The following is a 9968-nucleotide window of genomic DNA, read 5'->3' as shown; positions in this document are numbered from 1 at the left end:
TCACATCAGCTGGCCAAAGTATTGGAGTTTCAGCCTCAGCATCAGTCCTTCCAATGAACACCCAGGACTGATTCCTTTAGGATAGACTGGTTGGATCTCCTTGCAGTCCAAGGGACCCTCAAGAGTCTTCTCCAACACCACAGTTCAAAAGCACCAATTCTTCGGCGCTCAGCTTTCTTCACAGTCCAACTCTCACACCCATAGATGACCACTGGAAAAACCATAGCCTTGACCAGATGGACCTTTGTGACACTAAGCATAGCTAAAGCAACAGTGGTTCTATTTTGACTTCCTCTTATTCATGACTTCTCTCCTTACCTTCAACTGCTCGACTTCCTCATTTTAAAGTTTTCTTAACTCCTTGGTCCCCACAGTGAAACTTTATGAGTTGACTCATTCCATTAAAGTTCTAGTTGCTTTGTGGCTAATCCCATAAACCAATCAGTATTAATGAATTTGCTAGCTAATAAGTGTATTATTACCATTCCCATGCAACATAATGCCTTATGCTAAAATGTATGTTTCCATAATGCCTTTAACCAGTAGCATGGAGTTCAAGGGCTCCTTACAGAGAATGTCCAGGAAAATGTTTTTTAGTCAAGCATGTCTTCAAATAAGATCCACGTACATAAACGTTTGTCCATGTCTGTTGTCACTGATACTACTCAGTTTAAGCACCTGAAAAAGCACATGGTTAAAATAAGTAGATATTAACTACACCAAAGAAATGGCTAGGAAGTTAAATCACAGTTTATTGGTTGTTAATCATCAAGTAATAGAAGAAAATTTATTTGGATAAACTATTTAGTCCAAGTTACACTAGAGAACAAATTACTTACCAGGCCCTCTGCCACCCAAACCACATGATAGACAGAAAAGCAGGAAAAGAAAACCTAACCATAACCACTGTGATTAAAAAGGGAACTGTTGTCTACAGACATACCACCCTGAATGCACCCAACCACATCTACAAAGGTAACTGTAAGAAGAGAATAAAATACGTCCTGCTAGGCAAAAGATAGGAAAGTAGGAAAACAGAACTCAAGGCGTAATATCTGATTCATACAAATGATTCTACAATAATTCTATTTTGACAAAATATGTATATAGCATCTTTTTTTATAGATTCAAAGAATGGTTGTATCTATTATTTAAAAATCCTCTCTGGAGAAAAAGCCAGGCAGTATCCCTTCATTTTATTTATCTTTCAAAAAACTAAAGTGATAAATGGTAAAACAACTTTCCATAAGTTCAAAAGATGAAATCCAGATGGATATCCAGTTGTCCTGAGTTCTAGAGTAGACCGTGTAATTTTACATAAATATTATCTTTGTTACGTTACTTGCAGATTGTGTGCGTGTGTGTGTGTGTGTTTCTGTTTGTATTATTACGTGGCAGGGCGGCTAAAGGTAAAATACAGCCCTAAAGACTGAACTGACATTTAAAGCTTCACAACTTTATACCTCCTGCGCTCTGGGATCATTGCCTAGAACACTGCTGTTCTGCCTTTGATTATGTCCTTCATGTTCTGTGAGGCCTTGCTCATGTCTTCCTTTCCCTGGCAGTTTTGAGCTGAATGTCTCTTTTCCTTGTCCCCACTGCCTGTGTGTAGCAGTGTCTCTCTTAGCTCCTACTGTCTTGATCTGAAGAGATCTGCAGATACGCCTTTTCACTAGGCTTTAGGTGCTGCAAGGGATTGTGTTCCCTATTGCACCCACATTGCTTAGCATAATCCCTGGCACAATGTCAATGTCCAGTCAATACTGACCGTCTTGTTCTTCAAATGTCCGATTGGTATTTCAGTAACTAAATCTTCTTTTAAACCACTTTACTTAAAAGGCAAAATTTCCATTACTTTATCATCATGTCTGTCTAATTCAGCATTTCCTATATTGATATTCCAAAGAGTTGTCCTCTGAGAGGTGCTGTTAAATAAGCGTTATGTGATGAAAACTTGTGGTTCGGCCTAGCGAGACAGCTCGAATCCTGGCGTTAGCACACAGGTGGTGGAGGGAGACTGCCAGCCCGCACAGAGGGAGTGATTAGCTCTCCGCTCTTCCTTCATTCCCTCCTCTGTAAGAGAGGACAAATAGAGTCCTCTCCCATCAAGTTGTCTTCAGGATTTACTGTGGAGCGTATGAAGGTTTAGAATTCCTAAGTGCTCAGAGAATGTTGGCTACTATAATTAAAAAAAGTTAAGCAGTTTTTCTCTCATATTTGGTTGGGTTTTTTTTGCTTACTGTAAGACTGCTCACAGCCTTGAGGATGCTGAGGTGCCTGTGAGTCTCCAGGTGAGCAGTCTTTCTCAAATTTACTTGGTGAAACACCTCTAGAAGATCCCAGAAGCAATGCACTTTGGAATGTACTTTAGGAAATCCTGTCTTATCAATTTAAAAGAATATTAGCATATTCTGAACTGAAATTGCGAGACTGGTTTGACAAGTGTTGATGTAACCTGGGGCACTGGGAGATAGTATTGGGAGCAAGGACTGTGCTAGTATACGGCAGATTAATCAACAAGACCTGTGCGTTACCATATTTTAAAATATTTCTTTGTAAAAATTTTAAAATGCAAGTAAAAAAAAAAACAATCCGAATGCTGATTCTCAAGTGAGGACTGCCTGAAGATTACATACAGTATAAAACTTTTAAAAAAGTTATAAATATTAAAAGGTAAAATGCACAATTTTAATGGGTTGAATAGTGATTCCTACCGGAGAAGGCAATGGCAACCCACTCCAGTACTCTTGCCTGGAGAATCCCATGGACTGAGGAGTCTGGTAGGCTAAAGTCCATGGGGTTGCACAGAGTTGGACACGACTGAGTGACTTCACTTTCACTTTTCACTTTCATGCATTGGAGAAGGAAATGGCAACCCACTTCAGTGTTCTTGCCTGGAGAATCCCAGGGACAGAGGAGCCTGTTGGGCTGCTGTCTATGGGGTCACACAGAGTCGGACACAACTGACGCCACTTAGCAGCAGCAGTGTTCCCACCGCACCTGCGACCCCATCCCCCCTCAAAAGCCATCTAAATCCTAATTCCTGGAGGCTGTGAACAGGACCTTATTTAGAAGTAGGATCTTTCCAGGTTAAGTAAATGAAAGGTCCGAGAAAAGATCATCCTGGATTATCTGGGTGGTCCTGCATCTATATGATGACAGTGACCTTATAAAAGGTACACAGAAGGAAAAGACAAGCGGAGAAGCCATGAGACAATACAGCAGAGATGGGGGTGTTGTGTCTACAAAGCAAGGAACACCAGGGAGTACCCAAAGCCAGGAGAGAGGCCTGGATGGATTCTCCCCTGGAGCGTCCGGAAGAACCGCCCTGCCCACCCCTTGAATTCGGACTCCTGGCCTCCACAATGGGAGAGAATACATTTCTGATGTTTAAAAAAGAATAATAAATAAAAATAAAGTGAAGACTGTAAATATTGTCCAAATAAAAAACCACCTAGGCTTCATGCATCAGTTTCTGATACAGTTGGAGAACTACTACTAGGTAAAGATGAAGGGCTGGACTTCCTTATTCAAAAACGCATACACTTTTTCTCAGTTCTTATGTATATGATAAGAACTTCCTCTCAAGCCAGGAAACTTTGCAAGTATGAAATCATCTGAAAGGAGGGGTAAAGAAGGAAGTAACTGACCTCCGTGAAGAGTGAAAAGAGGAACCAGTTCTAAACCAAAGCGGGTTTGAAACATAACCAAAAGGACAAAAGAAAGCTTGGCATACAAATCTCAAGGTAAGTAAGGACCTGCTTTAAGGTATTTGGGTACTGAAAACTATAAAATAATAGTTCATTTTAAATAATCATGGCTTTTTATCTTATCAAACACAGTGTGTGTAGCATTAGGTGCCCATATGTTGAAAACCCAGTTTACAGCCTGTGAGGTCAATGCTTCCTTACTACTGGAGAGGCTCACAAGCACAGGGTGTGCTTTGCTGTTGCCTTGTTTTCAAACAGAAGGGCAGTACCTGACTAAAATTTCAGAAGTTTGTCAACAGTTTGTGATTTTAAGACAAATGAATAATGGTTGGGTGTACCTATTGGAATTGTCTTCCAAAATTGAAAGTCTTCTTTCAAATTGGGCAGAGTGAAACTTACAAGTTACCTGTGAAGGACTCTTATTTTACATATGGCTCCCATTCTAGTCCACTCCAGTACTCTTGCCTGGAGAATCCCATGGACGGAGAAGCCTGGTAGGCTATAGTCCACGGGGTCGCAGAGTCAGACACGACTGAGCGACTTCACCTTCACCTTCCCATTCTAGCAGGTCTTTGTTTCTGTCTTACAGGGCTTTTCCTATTATTTTGAAGAAAGGGAACAGATACATTTATTTTCCTGTAAGATATCTCCTTGTCTTTATCTCAGTAAACACTTCTTTGATAAACAGTTTTAATTTTGGGAACGTACTCAAATGTCTACTCTACACAGAATGACATAGATGGTTAAAAGTAAATTCTCCTCTTGGAAATCCAGAGAGCAATACATTATCTTATCCTCAAAGGGCATTAGGTAAGCCTTCCTGCTTCTGTTGCAATCATAGCACTTTTTAAAAAGCTGATTAGTTTCAATCAATATTTGAAATTTAGTTCAAATATGCTGGCAAACATTTACTTAAATGGGTTATTATTTATACCATAAAATATCTTACATATGGTCAGTTCTCAGCTGTTGCAGAAAGGAAGTGGGATCCTAATGGTTGAAGTCCCTTGCCAAACCTTGAACACAAAGCACTGTGTCTGGCCTTAGAAAGGAGGGAACCTGCGAAAGTTCCAAAGAGATTAAAAGATGTTGCAGTCTGGGGTGTTTGTCCCTATAGTTTTATCAAAGAAATATTATAAATCAGCTGCATCTCATATTTAATTTAGTGTTTTATGTGAAATGCCAGATTGAAAATTTGCACATTTGATGTATTCTAACCTTGAACAAGTTTAGAAGTGTTCACTAATGTACGTGAGTACTCACTGAGAGCAGGGCACAACCTCAGGGCTTCTTTCTTTCTTGTCTATCACTACTGTTTTTATCCTAATGCAGGTTGCCGTATTCATTAGTAGGTATTTAACAAACCAGCTATCCTGTGTCTAGTATTGCCGCTGGTGATATAAAGATAAATAAAATACCATTCCAAACCCCAAGAACCTCAGAGCTAATCATCTATAAAACTTTAGTAATGGATGATGTGCTTGACAGACATTTATAGAAGCCTGGGTAGGAGTAATATTTAGGGGAAAATTTTACTTGAATCCAGATTTAATCACTTCTTAGTCATTAAAGAAGTTACTTAACTTTTTAATCTTCTTGTTTCTCATGTATAAAATAAGGATAACAGTAGTATCTACTTCCCATGAAAGCTGTGCATGGTAGGGTTAAATGAGATAATCCATGTAACAGTGTTTAAAAGCTGACCCCAAGTAACTAAATATTACTAATGGACATTCAGTAGATGATGATCATCATCTCATAAGCACTGTGAAATTGAATGACTATAGTTATCAATGCTGTAGTATCTATTTGAAAGGTGCTAAAAGAGTAGATCATTAAGGTTCTCATCATAAGAAAAAAAATGTTTAACTGAGCTGATGGATGTTAACTGAATTTAGTGTGGTAAATAGTTCACAGTACATGCAAATATCATATCATCATGTTGTATACCTTAAACTGATACAGTGTGGTATATTAATTATATATCTCAATAAAACTGGAAGAAAACAACAATGATGAAAACAATGTTGGATGTAAGTATATCTGTGTCTAGTCTAAAAACATACAGCAGTAATGTTTTATTGATAAAATCATAGAACATTCAAAGTAGTTGAAAACTTCCAGTTTCTCTCCCCTCTGCCATTTTAAAGCATCAACAGGTAAAGCTATAAAATTATCTTAATTAAATGAAAGTTATTTATTGGAAGTTGTGATTAGACTAGTGATAGGAAGACTCTCAAATTCTGTTTTAAATATTTTGGTTATAGGTATTTTGTTTTTACATCAAAGGACTCTTTTCTTAAGTACACACTGTACCCTTTACAAGACATGTCTTGCATTTTAAACTATCAGCTTAAACAGATGCTTAGATTTGGAGTCCTATGTTTATTTAATCATTTATTCAATAAATATTGACTGAGTGTCTTTTCTGTGCTAGGTGTTAAACATATTCTCTAGGGATATACAGAGGAAAAGACCTGATCTCTCTCCACCATATAATCAGATAGGAAGACACAATTTCATGTAATTTAAGTTGTCATGCTATAATAGAGAAAGTGAAAGTCACTCAGTCGCATCTGACTCTTTGCGACCCCATGGACTATATAGTTCATGGAATTCTCCAGGCCAGAATACTGGAGTGGGTAACCTTTCCCTTCTCCAGGGGATCTTCCCAACCCAGGGATTGAACCCAGGTCTTCCACATTGCAGGCGGATTCTTTACCAGCTGAGCCACAGGGGAAGCCCCTATAATAGAGAACTGACTCTTTAATATGGGAATACAAAGAAAGGTGTGGTTAAGAAACAGACATGGTCTCTGACCACTAGGAAGAGGGGCAGGCGAGGCTTCACAGAGGAGGTGATGGGGGATAGAGATGATTGTCCATCTGGACTCTTGTCCCTTTCCTCCTGTTGTGTTCAAAGCATTATCTTTCTCTTTTTTTTTTTTTTGAAAAACTGTTAACATTATCTTTCTCTTGAAGATGATTAGCCTTATTGTCAAAAACCATGTTGAAATCTAAGTGATAAAAGCACTCACACTTCAGCAGACATGTTATTTTAACTCTCCCACCCCCTCTCACCAGTGAGGACTGTATTCTATGTTAAAGTAAAAACTCACTGAATACAATAGCAAGTACTGCCTTCTATATTAAAGCAAAAACCCAGTGCTGCAACTAGTACTAGATTCTTTCTTGAAATAAGAGTTTACTAAATGCCAATGCTTAATGTAGTGGTTGAAATTGGCAGATTTTTTAAATTATGCTATGTATTAAATATGCAATTAAAATGTTTTTAATTTATAGCAGGCACCTGGATGGCAGATCGTTCAACCTTCCCTTTCTTGAGTTTTCTACTCTGTTATTATTTTCCACTCATTTGTGCTTCATTTTGTGATTCATTGATAGCAAAGGAAGCGGAGTTGGATAAAAATCCCTTCTGACACAGTACAATTATACCATAACAATTGTGTAATCATCAGATGCAACGAGAGCCAGCTTCCAAAATCAAGGTTACTCAATCTCTCCTCTGACACCAAGACTTTGCCATATAATGTTCTTTCATATCTGAAATGCCAAAACAAGCTTCAGAAATTACTTTCAAACCATACTTTATGAGAAATTACAGTGGCTTGTACCTGTGAATTCATTAAGGGCTTCACCATAGTAACAAACGACATTGTTCGTGCAGAGATGCTGAAAATCTGTGGAAATACTTCAGTGGCTGTGTCTATAGGAATTTTCCTTCTTTTACTGTTGGTGATCTGTGGAATTGGGTGTGTTTGGCATTGGAAACACCAGAATACCATGCGATTTACCTTACCAAAGTTTTTGCAAAGGAGGAGAAGCAGGAAAAAAGACTATACTAAAACTTTCTCCTTGAGTCCCCAGTTTATCGGCCCAAGGCATAAAACCTCAGTTCAAACTCAAGACCGCCATTCTGCTGGGAAGGACACTAACATCCATGACAACTATGAAAATGTGAAAGTGTGTCCTCCCAAAGCTAAAGGAGAAACGGACAAGAAACTGTATGAAAATACTTGGCAGACCAATCCCGAGGAGCATATCTACGGAAATGAGACACCATGTGACTATTATAACTTCGAGAAGCCTAGTACTTCTGAAGCCCCTCAAGAGGAAGACATATATATTCTTCCAGATTCATATTAATTTTGCAAAATGTGTGTTTAGTTATTGGGGGGTAAATATTCGCTGAGGCTTTATTGTACTGATACCATCAAGTTCTTCTGTTGAAACTTGATGATCTCCTTTATTGCCACCCTTCTGAATCCTGTGTATATCACTGTGGATTAATTCTAGATATCCTCGCCATCCTTCTTGCCCTCGATTAATTCTGAATTGTGTTTCATTGATTCTTCCTTCTGAGCATTACTTGCTATCTTTTTCTTCTTTTTCTATCTGGACCACTTTTCTGGCTCGGGATTGTCACCGTCTGCTCACTAGTCTTTCTGGCTTGAGTTCCTACGTACTCAGTGATGCCGCATAACTGCAGAATCCTTGAGACGCTGCCAGATTCGTCTTCAGAAAACATTCCCAGTAGCCACATCACTCCTCTGCATAAAACCTCTTACTGTCTCTTCTTTGCAAAAGACATACTACTCAGAATTCTAGCTCCAGAATTTTACACAGTTCAAATTTACTTTTCCAATGATTTATGTTAATCTCTCACTTCTCTGTGTTCATCAAAAGCTGCCAAACTCACCTCTCCTCCTCATCTTTCCTTGTCTGCCCCCTCTTAAGCCTGCCTTGGACCATAACTTCTTCCATCTGAGTGAATCATTCCAAACCCACGTATACCATTTTTCTTTTCCTGGTGTCCTCTAGATTTTGCTGTCTGTTCAGTTCTTTGGGCATTTAAACATATGAGTGTTTGCAATGGCATTTTATTATTTAGTGTCATATGAAAATGTCCTAAATCCCATACTAAAGAGTAAGGAACCGCCTCATATTCATATTTTAGCCCCAATGTCTATAGACTGCCATATGAGGCACTCAGTATTGTTCAGTTGACAAGAATTGAACTGTACTCTTCGCTAAGTACTTTGGAAAACAATCTAATAAATCCATCCATCCAAGGAATATTTATTGAGTACCTTCTATTTACTTCTTAGTGTGCTGTACACGTGGACGGGGTAAAACAGTGAAAGGAAAGACATGGGTCCTGAGCACACACTGCCTCGTGTGAAAGAAAAGACAATCAACAACTACTATGCTCTTTATTAAGCTATGATACTTCTTAAACCTACTGTTGTATATGCTGCTGTAAATTGCTCGGGCTGGAACTCTGCAAACTACCTTTTTTCTTTGCCAGGTGTATCCACATTAGGATCTCTCAACAGGGGAAGGCTGGCAGGCAATAAACAGGAAGCAAAGGGGGCCTGCCCCTTCTTGTTCTCCCTGTTGTCCTGAGAGGTACTCTTTTCACTTAATTTACTCCAGCACCACTGGTGGTTTGCAGTTTCCAGTTTCTTCCAGCACTCCTTAGAAGCAACTTCTTTGCACCTTGTCAGAGATGCCGGCACCACCAAGCAGCAGCCTTCCCTTAGTATCTGAGAACCAGCTCCTCCAGCACTCCTCCAAGCTCCCAAGGGACCAGCAGGAAACAAACGGCACCGACAGCTCCAGGTCCCAGTCCCCCTCCAAGTTTCTGATGATCCCCAGTCTTAGGTACGGTGGCTATTTCCTGCATTCACTCTCTCTCTGGTACCTCAATGGCCTCTTTCTGTCTTTTCAGTCTATCAATACTTTTTTTTGCTTGTTTTTTAATTAATGCTGAACATTTAGTTCTCCATTTTAAAACAAACTGATATGGTTTCTGTTTCCCAAAGTGGACCCTGAGTGATACAACTAAAAATGATACAGTAGGTGTTCTGAAGGAAAAAAAGCATTCTGTGTTTGAGAACAATGGCATTTGGTAGGGAAAAGGATTCGTTTTTTAATCAGAACACCAAAGGAGGCCAATCTAAAGGGACACTTAAGCTGAGACCTGAGGGTGAAAGGGGCTCTCCGTGTAGATGTGGTGTGACAGGGATGGGACCAGCACGTGGAAAGGCTCTGAGGCATGACAGAAGCTATGGCACTCGGGGAATTTAAGGATAGCCATGTTGGCTGGAGCTCAGGGAGGACTGAAGTGACATCTGGTAGGTCAGCAAAGGAGGAAACAGCAGACAATGCAAATTCTCGTCAGTCTAGCTAAGTGGCTCAGGCTCTAATATGGTGGCAAATGGAATCTAACAGTTTT

The 9968-nt window shown here is 39.4% G+C and overlaps 1 protein-coding gene across 3 annotated transcripts; it reads left to right on the top strand.

The window, feature by feature from the left end:
• The first annotated feature begins 3676 nt into the window (after positions 1 to 3676).
• GAPT (GRB2 binding adaptor protein, transmembrane) lies at positions 3677 to 8808 on the top strand. 3 transcript variants are annotated; one of them, XM_005221504.5, is made up of 2 exons: positions 3677 to 3746; positions 7115 to 8808. In XM_005221504.5, exon 2 carries the CDS (start codon positions 7400 to 7402, stop codon positions 7874 to 7876), a length of 477 nt encoding a protein of 158 aa, XP_005221561.1. In that variant the 5' UTR covers positions 3677 to 3746; positions 7115 to 7399; the 3' UTR covers positions 7877 to 8808.
• Positions 8809 to 9968: the final 1160 nt, after the last annotated feature.

The sequence above is a fragment of the Bos taurus genome, chromosome 20 (assembly GCF_002263795.3).
Source record: "Bos taurus isolate L1 Dominette 01449 registration number 42190680 breed Hereford chromosome 20, ARS-UCD2.0, whole genome shotgun sequence".
In the NCBI taxonomy this organism is placed as follows: domain Eukaryota; kingdom Metazoa; phylum Chordata; class Mammalia; order Artiodactyla; family Bovidae; genus Bos; species Bos taurus.
This window is presented reverse-complemented; position numbering and strand designations above follow the sequence as displayed.